The sequence below is a fragment of the Simochromis diagramma genome, unplaced genomic scaffold, assembly GCF_900408965.1.
Source record: "Simochromis diagramma unplaced genomic scaffold, fSimDia1.1 OVJJ01000557.1, whole genome shotgun sequence".
Lineage (NCBI taxonomy): Eukaryota > Metazoa > Chordata > Actinopteri > Cichliformes > Cichlidae > Simochromis > Simochromis diagramma.
In genome coordinates, this window is record NW_024387156.1 from 1,126,947 (window position 1) to 1,149,368 (window position 22,422).

Genomic DNA, 22,422 nt, shown 5'->3' on the forward strand with positions numbered 1-22,422 from the left:
CTGGAAAAGTGTGATGCAAACTGGAAACGTCTTCAGAGTAAAAGTCATGTCTTACTGTTGTAACCAATTTGGTTAAAAAGGTGCAACTTTTACTTTGAAGTTAAAGAGTTTCTATTTTTGGTTTGCATCGCACTTTTCGGGGCCTAACCCATTTTGTTCAGATGCTTTAATCACAAGAGTTACTGACTACTCTCTAGATCTGCATAACTGCAGCAATAACAGCAGGTGATTTCACAGCCACTGCAAGCAAACGCCAGCAACCAGTTGCCAACTAGGTGGAAATACACAGCTTTCCCTAGATGCCAGTGGTTGCCAGGGAGTCACCAGCCAGCCTCTAGACCCACGTGACTGAGCCAATAACTAATATAGATAGTCAGGTTCAAGCTCTGACCTCTGAGCTGTGGTTTTCTCGCTAACCTTCATCGTGTCTATGTTTCGACAGAAAAGTAGAGTTTTGATGTCAGTTGTTTGAGCCGATATGATTCCCTTTAACTTCAATGACTTCACAAAATGACAAAAATTACGTAAGAATTATTAATAAACTTTTATGATTAGGTTGACAAAAATGTAACTAATTTCTCTATGTGGGTTAATAGTAAGAGGACAATGAATCTCTGACACTGTTCAGTTCTCACACTTCCTCTCCACAAGTCATTAAAATAAAAGTCAAATAAAATGTTTCTTGGATAAGATTAATGACTAAATGGCATATTTGGAGCGTATAGTTTAAGAGCATCCAGACACCAGGGGGCGCTAAACAGAACTATCGTGATTTTTAGTTATTTTATATCCCAAAACATTTTCTTCATCCAGAATATAAATAAAACTTTGCAGAAGATGAGATTGTCTTGATCTGAAGCTCCTCAGGACAACTTGACCACCTGAGTTGAACTCTAAGGGTTGGAAAATTGTCAAATTAATGTGATATTATGTCACGACTGTAACCGTGACATGTGACTGTGTGGGATGACCTCATCACAGACATTCAGGAGTGTTTTGGAGTGTTTTGGAGCTGGTGGCCTGACAGATGTTCTGCAGTAACCTGATGAGCTGCCAGAGAATCCAGCAGAGAAGCACAGTGAGTTTAAAACATCCTCACAGTAACATGTGGAGAGGAGAAATCCAGGACTTATATGTATGAGCGTGTGTGAGTGTATCACACCAATGAGCTCACAGGATACAGGAAATGAGGTAGTGTCAGACTGAAGAGGTCGTCTGCAGGCAGCTGAAGTCGGGACTTCAGTATGAGTCAGAATATCAGGGCCTGAATAATGAGGTGAGCGTGTGGGGAAGCACGGAGAAGAATTTAATGTTGGAAACACTGCTTCATAAAACAAAAAGGCCTTGTGAGTCCAGCCAGCTGCACTTTGTAATGCAGAGGATCCTTGTGCAGCTTCCACAGGGTGAGAAACCAAACAGAAATATTTACACTAGCCTCTAATAAATCGCTAATAATGCACTACTAAAATGCTAATAAAGCAGTTAGTGTAAATATTTATGTTGGTTTACCTGCTCCAACACTGTACTTGCTATTACAGTGTTCTCCTTTTTGCTTCAGAGCTGCTTTAATGCTTCATGGCTCAGATTCATCAGGGTGCTGCAAATATTCCTCAGAGACTTTGGTCCATGTTAACATGATACCATCGTACAGTTGATCCAGACTTATCAGCTACATAGCAACGATGAAAACCTCCCATTCCACCATGCACCAGTGATGCTCTAAGGATCGGATCCATGCATTCGTGCTGTTCACACCAAACTCTGACTCGACCATCGAGACTTGTCAGAGCAGTAAATGGCCTGTATTTGTATAGCGCTTTTCTAGTCCATAGGACCCCAAAGCGCTTTACACTACATTCAGTCATTCACCCATTCACACACACATTCACACACTGGTGATGGCAGCTACATTGTAGCCACAGCTGCCCTGGGGCGCACTGACAGAGGCGTAAGCATTTTGCCATCTTACAGTGTCACTTTTTGTTAGTCTGTGAGAATTATAGCCTCAGTTTCCTGTTCTTACTCACTGGTGTGATCTTCTGCTGGTGGCCTTATTGGCCTGGGAAAATCCCAGCAGATCAGCAATTTCTGAAACCAAGTCACTTAAGTCACCTCTCTTCATCGTTCTCGTGCTCAGTTTGAACTTCAGCAGGTGGTCGTCACTCTTTCTCCACAGAACTAGGCAGAAATGATGTAAGCAGGAGGCTCATTAACTTATAAACCTCTATATAATCTTCTTTATAACCAGAGAAGTCCCCCACATTAGAGAATGTGAGTTTAAAAGACTGTTTTTTGTCAATTTTGGAAAAATAAAGAATTTTACTATTAACAAACGAGCATTTTTAAACCCATTAAACAAGTCTGAGCTGACCTGAGCCGGGCGTCAGAGGCATGAAGTCCTTTTGGTCAGTAGTGATTGTTTTTCTGCTTGTGGGTTATTTAATGCCCAAGAGGATGCTCCACACTGTGACCTTTTCACAGTTTAACGATTAAAATTAAACAAGAAAAGCATAAAATGTGTTGATATCACATAAGTGAGCCTGAAGGGCCGGGCTATTTATACTTTATCACATGACGTCAAGTTGTCACAGTTTCAAGATTCCCTGGAAGCACAGTTTTCCTTCATTAACCCCAAGCAGCTGGATCTGAATTTCATTTCTACATCATTCTCGGTATGAACATGTTTAGCACTTTAGGAAATGTCCTCAAAGAAAATGTAATCAGGAGTATTTTTCCTACTGGGGGGGGGGGGGGGGGGGGGGGGGTTCTGAGTGTTTCCTCTCTGCATGAGTCTGACCCTTTACATGTGACTTCACTTTGGAAACACAGTTTTCACATTTTGGCAGCATAAGAAAAGGGAGCAGACTTCTGGGTGAGGGGACATGTAGTGTTTCTCCTGCTGTCAGAATTAGTCCAGGTTTCATCCCAGCTGCTGTTTGTATTTCTGAATGACTCACGTGCTGTGTCTTCATCTCTGCTGCAAATCTGTTCTTTCCTTTTCATGTCAGCTCTTTTTTCATGTTCCCCTGCAGCTCCCCCAGGCTATTCCATGGGAAAAGAAACTTTTCCTGAGGCCCTGGGAGAAATCCAACTATTTTAGGAAAACACGTCACTGCTTTGAGCTGCAGCCCAGAAACTCTCCCTGATCCCCCCCCCCCCCCACACACACACACACAAACACGCACCCCTCCTCTGGACTTGTTGCACACGCAGTGTTTACCTTCCATGCTGTCATTGCTCTCTCATTATAATAATTATTATTGTTGTTGTTTTTGTTTTTGTTGTTATTGTTTCCTGTTTATTGTTGTTTCATGCACACACAGCACAGACTCGCAGGTCGTGCACAACTTGTGGATGGGGGAGCTGCTGTGGAAACGTCAGCGCGGGTTTGTGTGGAGCGGCTGCAGCGTGACATTGCAGAGCCTGTCTGTGTCTGCCCGTTCACGCCACCTGACAGGAGTGAGAGGGCGGGAGGAGGACGCATCACGGATCCACAGGTATTCGTTCGGCTGCAAATTCTGAATGAAAAAGCGGATTTTTTGCCTGAAATTTGAGCGTTTTGCATGAAAAGTCTCGCGCTCTTTGTCTCCACACGTCTTCGCTGTGACTGCATGCGCGCTGTTTCAAACGTGACATCACGTCAAGGAATACACGGCAGCCCCTGTGATAACCTTGAGCCCGCGCCGCGCAGGACACAACAGGTTCGTTACGCACGCAAACTCTCTCAGAATCCCGCATCTCTGCGGTGTTCCCGGAGCTCTGTGCCCCTCTCGCGTTCAGCATGTGCGCGTGTTTGTTTCCCCCTCCGCGACGGAGCGTGCACACACACACGTCAGCTCGGGGAGGGCAAAGTCTGCTTAAAATGCTGCGAGTGTGACGGCTGAATCCAGAGCACAGCGCCGCGCGGACGGACAGGTGAGCGCGGGGGGCGCAGAAGGACACGCGGAGGCTCGGCGGAGGATCAGAGAGCCCCGAGGAGGGCGCGGGGATCATGACGGTGGTGCCCGCGGAGAACCTGGACGAGACCGTAGCGCTGGCCGCGCTGTCGGCACAGGACGCGTGCGAGCCGGAGCGCGCGGACAGCCAGGACTGCTGCGAACGCGTGGTCATCAACATCTCCGGGCTGCGCTTCGAGACGCAGCTGAAGACGCTCGCGCAGTTTCCCGCCACGCTGCTGGGAGACCCGCGGAAAAGGATGCGCTTCTTCGACCCGCTGAGGAACGAGTACTTCTTCGACCGGAACCGGCCCAGTTTCGACGCCATCCTCTACTACTACCAGTCCGGGGGCCGGCTCCGGAGACCCGTCAACGTGCCGGTGGACATCTTCATGGAGGAGATCAAGTTCTACGAGCTTGGAGAGGAGGTGATCGAGAATTTTAAGGATGACGAGGGCTTCATTAAGGAGGAGGAGCGCCCGCTGCCCGAGAACGAGTTTCAGCGGCAGGTCTGGCTCCTGTTCGAGTACCCAGAGAGCTCCGGTCCCGCCAGGGGCATCGCCATCGTCTCGGTCCTGGTCATTCTCATCTCCATCGTGATCTTCTGCATGGAGACGTTACCGGAGTTCCGCGAGGAGGCCAGGACGTTTGACGAGCACCTGGCAGCGAACGGAACAGTGCGCGCAAAGAAACCGAACCCTTTCACGGACCCGTTCTTCATCGTAGAGACGCTTTGCATCATCTGGTTTTCATTTGAGCTGCTGGTTAGGTTCCTCGCGTGCCCCAGCAAGGCCGCCTTCTTCAAGAACATCATGAACACCATCGACATCGTGGCCATCATGCCCTATTTCATCACGCTGGGACTGGAGCTCGCGGAGCACCAAGGGAACGGCCAGCAGGCCATGTCTCTGGCCATCCTCAGGGTCATCCGCCTGGTACGGGTCTTCCGCATCTTCAAACTGTCCAGACACTCCAAAGGACTGCAGATTCTCGGGAAGACGCTGCAGGCCAGCATGCGCGAGCTCGGACTGCTTATCTTCTTCCTCTTCATCGGAGTCATCCTCTTCTCCAGCGCTGTGTACTTCGCGGAGACCGATGACCCGCACTCGGGCTTCAGCAGCATCCCTGACGCGTTCTGGTGGGCTGTGGTCTCCATGACGACGGTGGGCTACGGGGACATGTGCCCGGTCACCATTGGGGGGAAGATCGTGGGCTCTTTGTGCGCTATCGCCGGCGTGCTGACCATCGCGCTGCCGGTCCCCGTCATCGTGTCCAACTTCAACTACTTCTACCACCGGGAGACGGAGCATGAGGAGCAGTTCCAGTACACGCACGTGACCTGCGGACAGCAACAGCCGGCTTTCGGAGAATTCAGGAAGAGCGACAGCAGGTCGAGCCTGTCCAAGTCCGAGTTTCTGGGCAGCGAGGACGCGGACTCCATTAAATACACCAACTGCAGCCCGCACAAAGCCCACAGCGGCAAACTCACCGACGTCTGAGCCGCAGCATCACGCGCTCTGCTGTGACTGCACACCGGAGAGCTCCTTTTTTCTGCCATCCAAGACTCACGGAGAGGACCCACGTTTACCCCCGAAACTGTCTTCCATCACGCGCGCCACGAGCGGACAAACAGAAGCTTAGAAGTGATGAAAGAGCCAGCGGCAGCACTTTATCCAGACATTTGATTATTAACGTTTCTGTAGTGGAGCTGGTGACACACACACACACACACACACACACACACACACACACACACACACACACACACACACACACACACACACACACACACCTGTTAAAGCTCGGGGTGGATCAGATGATGCTTGTTGGAAAAAGCCGTTAATCTAAATTTAAAGTCCGTCCCTGACACCATGTTCGATCAGAATGTTCGTTATTACTAAAACAAACGACAAACAGAAACAACAATCAGGCTTCTGTGGGGAAAACTCCGAGCACGTGCTCCTTGTTATTGCCACGCAGACTGTGTGAGCGTTATGAAATCAACCTCAGTTTCTCCAATCCAACAGCACCGCTGTGTGGACGAGCCGAGGCCCTGCGTGTCTCTCTGTGGATGCAGTTTCTATAGCAACCTTCCAGACTTTTCTGTATTGTCTGCCACAGGAATGAAAACACGCGGGCTGAGACCGCATAGGCCACAAAACCACCATGTTGTGGAAAAGCCTCCATGTTGTCTGAATCCACCGCTGAACATCACCTGCACCCCACACAAAGTCATGGTTCACCTGCCATCAACACACACACACACACACACACACACACACACACACACACACACACACACACACACACACACACCGATTTTCCGTTATTTTAGGCTTTAAAATGCTCACAAACTCCCCCAGCTTCACATGAAGACGTTAAACTCTGTATTTTAGTTAAAAAAAAATCTAAGAATCTGAGAAGAGCCTCAAATCCTCGCCTTTAGCAGCTTATTAGAATAATATTAGTAATATTTTTGATGTTTTAGAGCTCAACCAATACTGATAAATATATATAATATACATAAAACTATTTAAGGAACAGTGACAGTATATCTGCTAACAATATTTTTGTGCTTTGGACAGCAGAAGAAAAAACACTTTACAAACATGAAAATACAGAGTGCGATTATTGTGTGGAAGCACCGTGAGGCCAAAATTCTTTTAGTTTCAAATCTAATTTTACATTTCAGTTTTTCATAAGTTGCTTGTAACATAAAAATCTTAAACTGTGAAACCATCAGAATTATTTTAAAACATGACAAATGAAATCCACACAGAAAGAAAACTAAAATTTAATCGAGTGAAATTCTCATAAATATAAAACTCAAAGTCAGAAAACAAACAAAAATTTAAAAGTCAAATATTCGAGTTGAAGTTTTACTCACTTTTGATCACTTGATCAACTGTTATTACATATTGGCTGCATGTGGCAGCGCGAAAAGGACAAAATTAATGTCAAATTTCACATCACAACTCATTGTTCAGATGATAAGGTTGAAATATTTGGCAAACTCTCTGATTTTATGTGATTTCTGTTCCCCACTCTAATTATAAATTAAAAAATATTTTCAAAAGGAAAAATTTTTAAGCACTTTCAAATTAATATCGAAGACTTGTTGATTAAAAAACATATACATACATATATATTAACATAAGCAACTTAATATATATTAACATATATATTAAGTTGCTTAATTTCAACACATAAAATTAAAGCCAAATGAAAACAAAAAATTAACTTGCATGAATGTAAAACAGCGATTAATACATTTTTATTACATTTTAGCACTTTAATGGAAATAATGTGACCCCAGAAAAAACTGAAGCACAAAGGGTCACAATTTCATGGCTATTTCTTAAAATTTATTAAAAAATTATCAAAACTTGTGTTTCCAGTAAGGAAACTAAAATTAAAGGGGAATTTAAACCACATACACTCAGAAGCTTTTCAAAATAAAGTATTTAGATGCAGCAAGATTGTAACGCCAGCTTCACATATGCAATTTAAATTATTTTGGCACCTTTTTTCTTCCATACCCTGTGATAACGGTATTAGGCTGATAGCCAATATGCTTACTGAGCAGACATGTGTCACAGGTAATTATTAAAGTCCGTGTTGGAGCCTGTGGGGTCCCAGTCGGAGATCAAGGACTCTCTGGATGTAAAAACAGCTCACCTGTACTCACCTGGACTCCAGGATGGACCATAAAATGGACCTGGAAACAAAAAAAGGAGTTTTTAAATGACCTGATGGAATAAAAACTAAACAAAAAAGAAAAAAAGATATACCAGGAGATGTTTTCACTGTGAACGTCTAATGGATTATTATCTGAGTGAAGGATGGATTCATGGACGGATGGACGATCAGACTCCAAACAAAGGTAAGAAGAAGTTCTCTCTCGCTCTCTCTCTCTCTCTCTCTCTCACACACACACACACACACACACACACACACACACACACACACACACACACACACACACACACACACCTGTCTGGTATTGGCTAGGCTGCTTTGAGGTATTCCTTGGAATGGGTGCATTGTCTTATTTTGGCCACCCAGTGGCAGGAGAGCAAACCAAACAGAACCACCATATGTGGCTGTAAATGCTCCCTGTGCAGCTGCTCCTCTCTGACTGTGTCTTGTGTTTGCTGCTTTATAAGGCCACAGAATCTCCTCGGAGCTGCAGAGGTGATGATGACTCTGTATGGGTTTATTTCTTTAAGCAGAACTGACACTGCAACTAAAATTTGCTGCTAAAACAGGGAGAGATGCCAGCTACTCATAATTAATACTGTTTTCCCAGCAATTATTCTGTTAAGACAAACAGAAGGAAATCTGCAGAAAGACTGCAAAAAGTCTGAAGTAAAGCAAAACTATCATTCACAGGCTACGGCACCGTGAAGTATACAGTGTGCTTCGGATGTTGGTCAGGCTGCTCTTTAGGTTTCAGTTTACACATTACACTGACTGCCTGCAGTCTTGTTACCTCCTCGTGGCTTTGAGTCAGAGCTCAAGAAGGAAACTGATCTTTGATCATCCTGAAACACAATCAGTGTCATTTTCAGCAGCAGCGAGTTTTAAAACGGAACGTTTTTATAAAAAATGAATGCATTGAGAGAGGTTTTTAGACCCAGGCTGTCCTGATGAGAAAGACTAATGTAAATATGACAACAACCACACACACACACAATCACAAAGATTAAAAATGATTTAAAAATCATGACAAACAGATTCCAAACAGCCAGAAAATCATTTAATCTGACTTCAAAATGACTGCAGTCAGAGACAAAACGAGCATGAAAATGCAAAACACCAATAAAGACACACAAAAAACTCCAGAGTGACAACAACAGTCGCAAGGAGATAAAGAAATGACTCGAGTTTGATGACAAAGAAACACAAAATGATTTCAAGGAGATGTAAGGTAAAAACTGAGGACCAAGGGAAAAAACTACAAAACAGTCATACGATACTTAAAACCTGTTCAGAATAAGTAAAAAAACACATGTAGAATCACCACAAAACAAAGAAGATTTTAGTTTACTTATTTTTTGTGTGTTAAAACCAGTGTTGGTCAAGTTACTTGAAAAAAGTAATCAGTAACTAATTACTGATTACTTCCCCAAAAAAGTAATCCTGTTACTTTACTGATTACTTATTTTCAAAAGTAATTAATTGCTTAGTTACTTTTTAAGAACACGATTTACAGCCTGAAGAGGTGATAAAGCGATAGATCTTTCAGCCCAATTCTACTTTTTCTACATAATCCATCATACAAAATGTAATCAAATGGAAAAGTCTCTTTTTAAAACTTGTTTTATTAGTTTTAATCTTTTAACTTTATGCATCAAGCAAAAAATTTAATTATATGCAACATTCTCTGACTGGAAGAAATTTGTTTAATATTTAAACCTATTTTCTGCACATTCCAGCACATAAAATATTTTTTTTGTGTGTTTACACTCACTCTTTCAAATAGATGCAAGTAAAACACAGCAGAAAATAAATAAAGTCAAAGACTCAGCGGTCCTGTTGCTCTATTTTCACCTCTAAAGCAGGAGTAGAGTAGGCGGAGGTTTACCCTGGTGCAGGTGTGCCGCAGCGGTCAGTGGAAGAATCCACGAGTTTCTCTGTGAGTTTCCCATTACCTCGTTGCGCACTCGGTGCTTGCTTGGAAGTTTAGGGGTTTTTTTTCTCTGTAAAAAGAAGTTTTCTTCCCACGCACAATGGACGCTAATGTTTTTGTCACTTTTTATGGAATCAAACTCAAAGTAAGGTCAGTACTTCCACGCTTTAAACGCTGCACGCTCATACTCTCTCCCGCACTCGATATATGATCCATTGTTGATCTGCACACAGCTGTTGTCACCAACGTTGCACTCGCTTACGTCACTGTCGTGAGACATTTTCGCAAAATAAATCACGGTTTTAGTAACGCAGTAACGCAGCGTTCCTACGGGAAAGTAACGGTAATCTAATTACCGTTTTTGCAATAGTAATCCCTTACTTTACTCGTTACTTGAAAAAAGTAATCGGATTACAGTAACGCGTTACTTGCCCATCTCTGGTTAAAACAGAACACTGCATCACAGATCAGGGACAAACAGCACCACCATTATCCCTAAATACACTGAGAATTATTTAATGTGTACATCATGTAAATACAGGCAGTACAGGTAGGCTTAGAGTTTTTCTTTAAATGTTTAATGTTGTCATCCTTATTTCAGTTATTATGTGTTTGGATCTTGATTGTTGTGTATGTGTGTGTGCGTGCATGTGCTGTCTCAGTAGTTACCAGGCCACCATGACTGAGACTGTTGTTCCAACTGGATAACAGCAAGGTTCCTGGGACAGTGTGGGGCACAAACAGTTGCATCTCTGCAGTTAAATGCATAATGTAAATGTTGAGTTTACCTTCCGAGAAGAATCTACAATTTAGGTTAGGTTTAGGTTTTATGAAGTGCTTTTAACTTAAAATTTGACCTTTTTCAACACTGATCTACTCTTAGGTTCATCCTTCTTCGGAGCTGTACACTGTAAAGCTGGTGTTACTCACCATCAAGTTAACATTACTATTTTTAGGAAAATAGTTTGCATAATTCAAATTCAAGTAGAGCCAGCTTATCATGTTTTACAGTGACATGGGCTGATGGTTTTGTCATAGTTAGTTAGTTATGGTGGATAAAATGCACAGAACGGGCGTTTTGTTGGGTGATGACATAATGAATGTCACAGATATCAGAGCAGAGCATGTAGTGTAAAAACAAACTCCAGTGTATTCCAAGTCAGCAGATTTTTAGCTCGTCCAGTTGAAGGAGTGATGGGCTCCCAGGAATCACTCCTCTGGTCAGAATTTAATCAAACATACACACGAGGATCGGCTAAACTATACTCAAGGTCAATGTCAAGGTCAAATCAGTCTTACTATTTATTTTAATTCTCATTTGTTTGTGCGAAACAACCAATCAGTGACAAGAAAACCTTAAATGAAAATGTGCTTCACACATCACAGAAACCTGTGATAGATCTTGAGCCCAATGAGCTCCTTGGTCCTGATGTTTTGCTTGGAATAAAAGATGTTTTAAGGTCTTTTTAGAGACTTTATGACAGCAACCAGAAAATGCACTACACCCATGAAGAGGCTGATCTTAAGTTCAGTTTGCTTTAACCTTTGAACTTCAAACAGGGGACGCGTGAACCATCAAGGTTGGTGTTTAGATTCAGTTCATGTCCAACTCTTTATTACTAACTAACACTTCATAGACTCTTCTGCCTTTTTGCAACTCCCAAACAGATTTTAACAGGAAAGAGAGAGCATATTTCTCCTATACTGGCTTCTCTTCATTGGCTCCCTGTTAAATCCATCACTGAGTTTTTCTATATAAAGTCCTGAATCATCAGGCCACTCTTATCTACACCTCCTGAGACTCTGGAGCTTCACATTGAGGCTTTCCTGCACCTTCATTCAGCTCAGCTGTGTGCTTTACATCTTCATATGAGAACATAATTAAAAAAGAAAGTATGTAACAACTTCCTGTTTAAGGATAAAGATGAGTTTTCATACTCGTCAGATCCAACTAATCCCAAATATCCAGGAGAAAATAAGAATGCCAACGTTTTTGTACAGCAGAAAAGTTTCAAACTACAAAATGAGGAGAGATGCGATTTATCCTGCTGCTGTCCATCTGTGTCTGTTTTGATCAATCCTGGACTTCACTTCATGGTTTGAGGTCATAAACAGGCTGCAAAGCCAACATCACGCAGCACCTCTGTCGGCCTGCAGGTGGCAGCAACTGCTGCTCCCTGCAGTTGTTTGGACACCGCTGGACCTTCAGTGCATCCAAAACAGACTCACTTTAATCAGACCTCATTCACATTTAATAAATCTGTAATTTAATATACACAAAGGCATCGATGAGAGACCTGTGACGGCAGGAAACATTAAAACCAGTTTATATCAGCACTTTATTACATTTAAGGAGGTCCTGCTTAATGCAGATTTTCCTTGTATCTCATCGTTGTAACTTGCCAGTGTCCTCTCAGATTACTGATGAGAGGTTAGTTTTATTAGCTGCCCTCTGGATCATCAGTCCTGGACTTTTTTCCATGGCTGTTCAGATCATTTCCATGTAAGACAGGATGCTGAAATGTAGTCTCACAGACACAAACAGCTGGTCTGATCAGTTGTTTTCAGAACCTATAAGTCGACTGAGTCCTTATGAAATGTTTTCTCAGTTTTATTTGCAGACTGGACATACTCGAGCGCTGCCTACAGTTTCTAAGACCTAACGAGCTCACAGACAGAGTACGGGGATGCTGTGATTCAGGGATGTGTCCTGTAAATAAAAGCAGCTCACAACAGGCCTTTTTTATTTAAAGCCGACCTGTTTGCAGCGTGTTGTGTGACCGGTTCACTGTTACGTAACGCAGCGTGTCACACGGAGAGCCGGAGAAATGACAGCTATAACAAGCATCGCGCTAACTGACTGCTTCTCCCTGGGGAGCGTTTTTGGTTAGATTCCCTTCTTGTGACCTCACCCCTTCCTCCCCCTCCCTCTACATGTCCTCTCTGAACATATGCATGCAGCCGGTGCAGGCGGAGGTAAACAGGTTTCCCCTTGGATGACACGGACGGGGCAGAGTTACACTCTGACAGCTATTGTTAGCGTCTTTGTCAGCGCTGAGGGAATCTGTCCCGAAGCCTCGAGTGGCCTACAGCGAGCTACACCACCACCACCACCACCCAGCCCACTCCTTTTTCCACTTCACGACAGACAAACAGGCAAAAGCAGCAGCACTGAGGTAAAGATGGAGGGAGGACAGCAGGAGTGAGAGCACGAGACAGAGGAGATTCATGCTGACAGCCAAACCAGAAAAACAAAAAAAAACCCCAGTAACGGAGATTAGCATGATTGGAAGAGGTATACAGCAGCTGTTTCTCTGCTGGACCGGGCCTTGAATCCAGTTCATGTACAGAGCACTGCTAAAGACATTTTCTCAGAAAAAGAGCAAAAAAAAAAAGAGCCAAAAGAATTCAAATTAAAGTCACTTGTTATAGTTTGTTTTTTTTATCATTGATTTTAAAAACATTGTTTTTATCATCAAAGGTTAGATTTAGATGAAGTGTTCATGTTGTCCTGTCTGCTTCCCCTCACCCCAGACAGTTTCGGCAGATTTCTATTTCAATTCAAATCAGTTTTATTTATCCAACACCAAATCATAACAACAACAACAGTCAACAGTTATATTGTATTGTAAGGTAGCACCTACAATAAAGATGGCCACCCCTCCGTGAGCCTGGTTCTGCTAGAAGTTTCTTCTTGTTAAAGGGAGTTTTTCCTTCCCACTGTCACCAAGCTTGTTCATAGGAGATCATCTGCTTGTTTCTCTGTAATGTTGTTGGCTTTTTAGCTTACAATATAAATGTATTCCTATTGAAATATGTCAGTTTGCACATCAAGCTCACTGTCAGGTAAAAATACAGTGAACATGAACTAAGATATTTTTCACGATTATCGAATTTTTTATTTGAGACCCAAGTCAGTGTGAACATGATGAGTTAAAAGTGTAACTAATGAAATCACAGCACACAGAGCACAGCCGTCCGCAACCATGTAAGGAAAAAAAAGCAACAACAGCAACAACAACAACAACAACAACAACAATAATAATAATAGTAAAGCTGTAGCTTTACCATTGCTTTGGTTAAAAAACACGGAACTGAATCTGCTGAAAAACTATGACTCCTGCTCCTGAAAAAAAAAGAAATCATATACCATGTTGTGGTCTAAACTGCTTTTTGGGCATGAATGTTGCATTCAGAATAACCTGAGGGCTGCTGCCTGAAAAATGTGAATGACCGGAAGGCTTGAACATGTATTTTTCCACCAAGAAATAGTTAAATAAAAAAAACCATGTGAAAGAGCTTGTTTGGCTGATAAAAGAGTAGAGTGATTGATGCTGTTTTACGCAACAGCTGTAAATCAATCAAATCGGTGAAATAGAAAAAAATAGAAGCAGTAAAGAGTCCTCGATCTCCGGAGACTCTGTTTACAAAAAGGTGTCTGTCGCCCAGTGATATTTGACACGTTCATTCAGGTGGAAAGTCGGTGTTATTTAAAGGCCTTATGTCACACACGCTTGATGGATTACCGACACGAGGCCTTAAACTATCCAGAGCTCGGCAGCTGCTGAGCTCTGGGTGCCACGGTGACACAACACAACATCCACATAACCCCACACCGATCTGATTCAACGCCGTTTGTATTCCTGCTGTCATTCAGACATCAACCTCAGCTGTCTGCAGCGCCCCCTGTAGTCTGTTTACATTTGACACAAGAGGCTCCATGAAAACTTCACCCACCAAATAAAGACGACACAAACTCACTCACTCTGTTCTGCTAATGTCCACCATATTCCGCTCAGTACAAGTGTAGCAGGTTGCTTTTTATCTTATTGATCTGTCTATTCAAGTTCTATAGCCCAGTGATCACTACACTCAGTTGTTCATTTGCACAGAGGCTTCAAAATTGTTACGTTCCCCTAAAAGGGTCCAGGCGATGAGGAGGGGGGGGTAACAAAAAGTGTCCGGGTCAGGAAAAGGAGACAGAGGCAAAATGGTTAAATCAAAGAGTTTTATTAAAGTTTCTATTAAAACTTTAATAAAAGTTTTAATAGAAACTTTTTTTTGGGATGGAAATATGCATTGATTCTCAATTTGTTCTGTTTTTGTTACTGGGAATGTCCATTCTGCTATCTTTTGGGTGGTTTGTTTTTTTTTTTTGGGGGGGGGGGGGGGGGGGGGGGGGTTGGGGTTTTTTGTATATTAAAATCTAATAAAGTTTGAGTCATAAAAAATAAAGTTTCTATTAAAACTAACTAAAAGAGACGGACAAGCCGCTATCACCATTTAAAGGAACAAACAAAACTCGTGTTGGTCAATAAAGTACAAAATAAGTCAAAAAGAGAGCAGCTCACTAGACACAAACCCAGACACACAGCTCACTAACTGTAACCACTCACATGACACTCTGGCCCAGAGCTCACCTTTCCCTGGGCTTAAATCTCTTTAATTACTGACGAGAATCAGCTGCACAAAAGGGAAAGGTGGCACCTCAGGCAGAAGAGGTAGTGGGACACGCCCACACAGGCACCTTCAGGAGGAGGCCCTGCTAGGGCCGTAGCAAAATGCATAAATAACTGCCTGCTGGCTTTAGCCTAGATGGCTGCAGAGTCGTGAGACCTGGGGATCTCTGAAGCTCCTGAGACTCTGATGTCTTTGATTTTTCTGATATTTGCTCAGAGTTTGTTTGTGATACTTTGAGCATGAAACACTTTAAGGAACCTCCCTCAAAAGGGCCTCAAACTCACTTTCAGCTCTGCTAAAAGCACCAGCTGACCTTTTGATATGATAAATATATAACCTGAAGTACCATGAGAACACAGGCTTGATGACGATTAATGAAAATTGATCTTGTGTAATTTGTTTCTACTTTTAGTTGAAATGTGTCATCCATGTGGTTCTGTGATGTCTACCAGGGGAAGTACTGAGCAGTAAAAAGTGAGGTGAGCTGGAATTCCGACAGAGAACATGTGCCACAGGTCTTCAGACAGGGGTGGGGCAGCTTTAAAAAGGGTACATCAGAATTTTCCCTGCTGGTTGGATAACGTACTATTTAAAGGCTGATGAGAATATATAAGACACATATGATCATCCTAACTGTTGTGAACAGACATGCTAGTACATGCTAAGTAATAAAAAGGCTCAGGTTTTGTTTGGGCATTTTTAATCAGTTGTGCTTCACTGCTTTCCTCACACTATAAACTTTAATATGAGCAGGAGATTGGGCTCTGTGTGCGTGCGTGTATCATCTAGGACAGGTTAGGATTATATTAGTGCCACATATGTTGCATTAGAAAGGTTCAGAGTTAATGCTGGGTGAAGTCTGAGTTAGATTTCACTGAGAAATGGGTCAGAGTCAGGTCAGGGTTGGGACAGGACTGCAGTGAGTTCAGACTCAGACCTGTTACAAACTCCTCAGCTGCAGGAATGAAAATAAAGCTTTCTGATCAGACTGAACTCGTAGCAGAGCTCTCATGGTGCAGATATCAAATGAGACTTATTTCAAACCCTTTACAAACTCAAACCCTTCCGGTGTTTCTGCTTCATGCAGCCAGCTGCTCCGAAATAACCATACAGTTGTGAATGAGGGCAGATAGGCCCCTCTTTCTCATGGATGCAGCCATGCATAATTATTCTCACCATTATGAAGATAAAGTTGTAAATATGGCAGGTGCTCGTCAGTGATGGAGATGATGTGAGTTTGTGAACTTCATGAAAACGAACTAAAAATCAAAGAGAGTTGACACCAACAGGAAGTCAGACAGAGAGCGGGGGAGCTAACAGGCCGAGTGGCTTTAATCTGCCTCTCCAGACCAGGTGTGCCAATCAGCTGACTGACTGCTTAGCACTGCAATGCTACATTCAAGGATACCTAGAAAAACAGAGCTTTTAACCAGAGGCTGTGCATTACCATACTGCATACCAACTTCAAATCAAATCATTCACTGTCTGGATAACTCTGCCTATACAGCGCAAGAGAGAAGGCAGCGTTTTACACGATAACACGTTACCTGCAGTGATGAGACATCAGGGTAACCCCTAATTATCTGATTTGAAGGCTGATGCCTTTGAAATCTTGCTAGTTTTCTCTCTGTGATATTGATTACGATTTGATTCCTCACCACTTCCTCTTCCTGGATAACAACCTATTTTTAGTGATGGCTTTGTGGAAAATGTGCAGCCATGCTTAAAGATGCCAGCTGATAATACCTTGCAGAATCTGCTGGGGTGAAGTGAAGCTCAACAAAACACAGGGAGCAGTTTCAGTGGATTCATTTATGAATTCCATGCAATCCACAGCTGGTTCAGCCACTGCTCTTCATGCTCCAGCTCACCGGCTGCTCGCTTGTCCTGGTTCCACTCATCACTTCCTGTCTGGACAAGCTTTTTCTTTTTTTTTTTAAATTTCTCACCAGTGTCCCGGGATCAGTGTGGCCCAGGCTGCAGGTCTTTGTAATGTCCTGGGCCCCCTGGGTGTAAAATCTCAGTGGGCCACAGCCTATCACAATGCAGCGTGTCACAGGTTTTTTCTTTTTATTTGGTTATCAATCAGTCATACACACATAATGTACTGCAAAAAGCATCAGATCTAAAACTAACCTCTCATGCTTTTAGCCCTCAGTAAAACTGAACTAAACTTAATGAACTTACAAAACTGAACTTACAAAAAAAGATAACTAGATCCAATATTCAGTTGAAATCAGACTGATAAACAGATAAAGCAAAGTTTTGTCATGAACTGTGAAATGGTGACATACACAGCAGTGTCCTCTGTTAGCTCTCGTTATCTCTGGGTGAATCTTGTCTTCTGTCCTTTGAGTTTTATCCAGAGAAGAAGTCACAACCTACAGCATCAGTGTCTAACAGACAAGTTCACCTTCAGATCAAAGATCTATTGTCCTCCTTCAGCGGCAAACACAAACACCTGCATTACACTGTGTTATCCCAATAACCTGTGCTGCTCTTTGTGTTGGCAATCACTCACATGAATTTTCTGTGTTGTAGTTTGTAAAAACGTGCATTGTCAGCTGATGACCTGCAGAGCTTTCTACTCACATCAGCTTTGTAAATCAAACCCTTCAATGGTGTAAAAAACTGGCATTTCAGATGATTTTATATAAACTATTTTATATAAACATTTAATAAGTGCGGCTTTTGTCTGTGTTAGAATAACTGACGAAGAAAACTAAGGGATCCAGGATTGAACCCTGTGGGACGCCACATGCTTGGTGAGGATAAGTATGATGAAAAGACTCTGAATTAGGGTCACTTGTTGTTAAGGGCAGTTCAAAAGTGCAACCAAATCAATTTTATGCCCACTCCAATCCGTGTTTTGTTCTGTGACCCTGAGCGTGGTGGATCTATCACTGCAGCATTTTAACGTCTGTGACGGAGAGCAGCAGAAACCAGCGTTGGTACCCTGGATGTGTTTTCTTCAAAAAGTGTATTCTGGGTTAACTTTGAAGACTCATATCAGTATGTGGGATAAATGACTGATCACTTAAGTGATCATGTAAGGTGTTTGGTTTTGCATTTTATTTATTTTAGTGGCATTTTTACATTGTTAACTACTTTGTGCAGCATTGACTTTTTGGAAATGTGCTATATAAATAAACTTGACCTTGACCTTGATCACAGATCTATATTTCTCTTACATTTAGAGACTAGTACCATCTGCTAAAAGTGAAAAAAGCTGGACAAACAAAGGTGACTTAAACAGAGCTAAATCTGGAGGTATTCATGGCCTGAAATGCTGAAAGTATTCATAGTATGAAGGTCAATTTTGCACGGCTTTATCGATGTGATTTTACCCTTCAAAATATTTCCAGCAGCGTGCAGTAAATGTCAGACAAAATACACGGTGTCAGATTTGTATTTTCTCTCCTCACAATAAAGAATCTTATCCAATTAAGAAACGTTTATTCACTAACTTCACCTTGTCTTTCATGGTACTGTGAATCCTGCAGTTTCATTGTTGGAGTCTTTCTAAGAACATATGTTCATATATATTATTTTTGTGAATTTAATTTAGCTGTTTCAGACAAGTGAGTCATTTCAGGGGCATGAATGTTCAATTTAAGTGGACGTTTGAGTAATTCGAGGGTACAAATGACCAGACTGAGAGGACAGGGGAGGAACTATTCATTTAAAGGGTAAATTTCTCAAAAGCTCCCACCACCAACTCATCAGAATCTTTTAAATGTGTGCGATATCTGTAAGACCACATCTGACAGAGCAGGGCTGAACGTGAGCTCCTTTAACTCAAAGAAGGGCAAGTTCAGGACAAAGTGTTTTTTTCTTCTTGTGCCATAATCATCCTATAATGACCAGGCCAGTGGAAGACTTCTGTCAGTCAGGTTTTGGTGTAAGTGTAACTCAGTGTTTGGAGTCACCAAAGAATAAACAGGAAGTGATGGCTGCTTTCTGTCCTGTCCTTGGCTGCCTCAGCATGTGACTGTTTGTGGTGATGGAGGCAGGCCTGGAGTGAGAACATGAGTCTGATCACACTGCAGCTCTGAGCCTTAAATCTGTCAGCTTCAGGTGGAAATCAATAAAATTAACAAATTCAGGCAATGCAAAAACAAACAAAGAGACTCAACATGTTTTAATATTTGCTGGGAAACATATTTGTGGTCAGTTGTCACGTCTAAAAATCTATTTCCATACAATCTTAATTTTGACCTCATGTTTCTGTGTTCTGCTGTAATAAGGTGATAATGTATTCATATCAAACGCCTTCTTTAAAGGTACTTGTTGTAGTTGCCCTCATGCAGACAAAAACTCTCACCACCAGAGGGCAGCACTTCACCTGTGGGTGTGATGAAGTGTTTTTGGATCTTAAATGTTTCTTTGGACTTACATTTCTTGGTGGAAAACCATTTTAAATAAAACTGTGTTATGTGAACGTCGCTGGAGAGATAATCTAATCCTGCTGGATTTACCTTTAGTGTTTTTCTCTGTTTTCAGGGGAAGAACGATGAGCCTCGTCCAGCTGACAGAGTCCGACAACTGCTGCCATCACTGCTCTTCTCCATCCTCTGATGAAAGTGAAATAAAACAAATTGTGGATGAGACGCCCTCCCATCACAGGAGGATGACCTGATTTTTTTTTTTTCAAAGAGCAAAGCTAAAGACTCTGAGGTACGAGGCAAATGTTACTTGAATCCTGCTTCATATATTTGCTTCTTGTCCTCTGGCTGATGGAGGCCTCCATATAATCACGAGTAGATGCTCTGTGGGGAGATGCTCCTCCTGCTGTAGAGAAAAAGACCATTTACGTCCTGTCTGTGCGTTGCATATCATATTCAAACCAAAACATATTATTGCATGCTTGGAAAGTAGAGCATGTGAAGAGAAGAGAACGCGTCCGATTGAACCCAGCACTCTGACAAACGGGAACAACAACATCAGCCGCTCATTGATATTCTGAAATGATTCTGTTCTAATGATGAACTTAGTTGCTAAATCTCTATTTTTTAAAGTATCATACTGTATATGTTTTATATGGAGAGGATTTGGTTCACTTGGTGAATTATTTTGTAGATTTTTAACATTTTTGCTAATGTGTTTGGATTTTCTTTAGTTCATTTTTTTGCCTTGGTACAAACAAAGCAGCTCTAGCTCCAGGGGGCAGCTCCGGTGAAGACGTCTGCCCCCTTTGAGAGGAATGTTTGTGCAGGAAACGAGGGTTCCAAAAAGAGACAGCTTAATGCATTTATCACTGAATGTTTCTGTGTGTGGGTTCCTGATCAGAATGCTGTATATCTGTTATGCCGAGAACATCTACCTCAGTGTCTGCTCATTACCAACAGAAGCTTTAACACCCGTGTCCCTGCATCAGCTCTCATTAGGCATCTAATTACTTGGTGCAACTAAACCCAAACGCTCTCCAAACTGCCATTTAAAATCTTGGAGGGAAAAAAGCAACACATTAAATAGTGTGAAATATGGAATATCTGTATGAAGCCGATCCTGACCTTGGATTTAAATATCAGAATTATGCAGTCTGCGTAAAACAGCTTAGAGCCTTGTTTTTGCACATTTTGTTAATTTATTTGTGAAGTTGGATGTGCTCGTGAGCGTATGTGACTGCTTCTGGATTCATTGTGTATTTAAAGGGCAATAAATGAACTGCAGGGTGGAACCAGTCTGGAACCAGAAAGGAGTCCAGTCCAGCAGGTTTTATGGGTACAGACCTGAGGCTGCAGGGTTTAAACTGGACTCTAGTTTTCCTCAGAATCAGATGCGAACATCAGCGTCTCAGTTTCGGGTAAAAACAGCAGAGAAATGAATCTCAGTTTCCATCTGAAGCTGTTTTTAGTGGCTGTTGAGCTCATGTGCTTCAGGGCAGCTGATGTCTTCTTTGCTTAATCAAAGGAATTCCAAAGAAGCTGCTCAGCTGAAGGAATGGGCCATGTTCAGATGTCACTGAGTGAGCTAAACTGTGACTTTCTTAACTGCCTATATGCGAATTTTTGCATATTGTTGCATGACGATGATTTATTCTGCTCATTTCCAGGTCTTTGTTTTTTATCATATGACTCCCCTGCAGCAGCTTTGCATGATCCACAGTTCAGAATAATCCTTCTGTGTCTCACACTGTGCCCCACAGTTCATCCTGTCTGGAACAAGCTGATTTAGCCCCTGTCTCTTTAAGACTTCCTCCCTAATCGTTCACTTCTGATTGGCCAAACTGAGGGGCAGCACGTGTGCTCTTTGAAGATTTTTTTTTTTTTTTTTCCCAAATCATTAAATTTATTCATGTTTATGGTGGTCCAGATGTCCATGTTCTGTCTTGTATCTGTGACTAGGTTCTCTTTAAATCATTCTGTTTGGATGGTTTGCACCGCCGTCTCTTTCTGGTGTTACAGCTGCTTCATCGTGTGAAGCAAAAATCCTCCACCCAGTGCTCATCGCTGGAGAAGGAGCAGCTGCAAAGGCTGAAGTTTTTGAAGGGTGTGTCTACTTTGTGGGGTTGTCAGGTAAAAGTTCTGACTCCACAGGTGTGTCACAGCTGATCATTTACAACTCAGCTTTTTGACTTTGGCTCATTTCTCTCTGTTTTTCTGGCTCTGCGGAAGATGTGAGGTCATAATGTTTCCTGACATATTGGACTTTTGCTGGTCATGCAGCTGCGTCCACTCTGCAATTTTGTCTCGTTGTAATTCTGCTTTGCTTAACATAAAAACAGCCGAGGGAGGTTTGTGTGTGACGGAGGCACTGATGAGCAGGGACTGGGCATTAGTTATGATGATTAATGTGTTCTGCATACTCTGCGTGCAATAATAACAGAGTGAATGCAGCCACGACTGAAGAGAAGTCAGTCTGGTCCAAGCGCCACATGTTTAACTATCATTGAGATTCACCACATCGTCCGTTGTGTTCATACGTCATCTTCAGGTTTCAGTTCAGGCTCGTCACCGAAGCTTTTGTCATGCAACAAGAAAAAAAAAGCAATAGTGATTTCTGTGTTCTGGGAACTTCAGCGTGGAAGTGTTCTGATTTCTGTTTCTCTGCTTTTGTTTCTTTCCACGTATCGATGCCATTTCTTTTTTTGACAAACTTTAATTGTGATCTATTTTTGATAAAATAAATCTTTAATTCTGATCGATCTCCATGTGTTTCCCATGAATGCACATGCAGATGTGTCACTTTCTGTTGAGTGTGAGTGTGTTTGTGTGCCATCAACATCAGCAGAGGTGCTGGGGTTGGATTTAGGGTTTGTTCAGGTCATTGTTTGATTTACCTTCCTCATGCTGTGGCTCCTCATGGTCTCCTGAAGCAGCTGATGATGAAAGCATTAGTGAAAGGAAACAAAAATTCTAGAAGGAAACTGATTTGTAAAAACTGAAAACCTGA

At 42.4% G+C, this 22,422-nt stretch overlaps 1 protein-coding gene across 3 annotated transcripts; it reads left to right on the forward strand.

The window, feature by feature from the left end:
* Positions 1–3,168: 3,168 nt before the first annotated feature.
* Positions 3,169–22,377, forward strand: LOC120744117 (shaker-related potassium channel tsha2-like). 3 transcript variants are annotated; one of them, XM_040048267.1, is made up of 3 exons: positions 3,169–7,818; positions 17,732–17,792; positions 19,531–22,377. In XM_040048267.1, the coding sequence occupies exon 1, from the start codon at positions 3,992–3,994 to the stop codon at positions 5,432–5,434; it is 1,443 nt and encodes a 480-aa protein (XP_039904201.1). In that variant the 5' UTR covers positions 3,169–3,991; the 3' UTR covers positions 5,435–7,818; positions 17,732–17,792; positions 19,531–22,377. The 3 variants fall into 3 exon arrangements, with proteins under 3 accessions (XP_039904201.1, XP_039904200.1, XP_039904199.1); XM_040048266.1 differs by having other exon boundaries at positions 17,732–22,377; XM_040048265.1 differs by lacking the exon at positions 17,732–17,792.
* The last annotated feature ends 45 nt before the right edge of the window (positions 22,378–22,422 follow it).

What these genes read in the sequence shown, in the direction of transcription:
- LOC120744117 (XM_040048266.1), top strand. Translation starts at nt 3,992, where the DNA reads ATGACGGTGGTGCCCGCGGAGAACCTGGACGAGACCGTAGCGCTGGCC.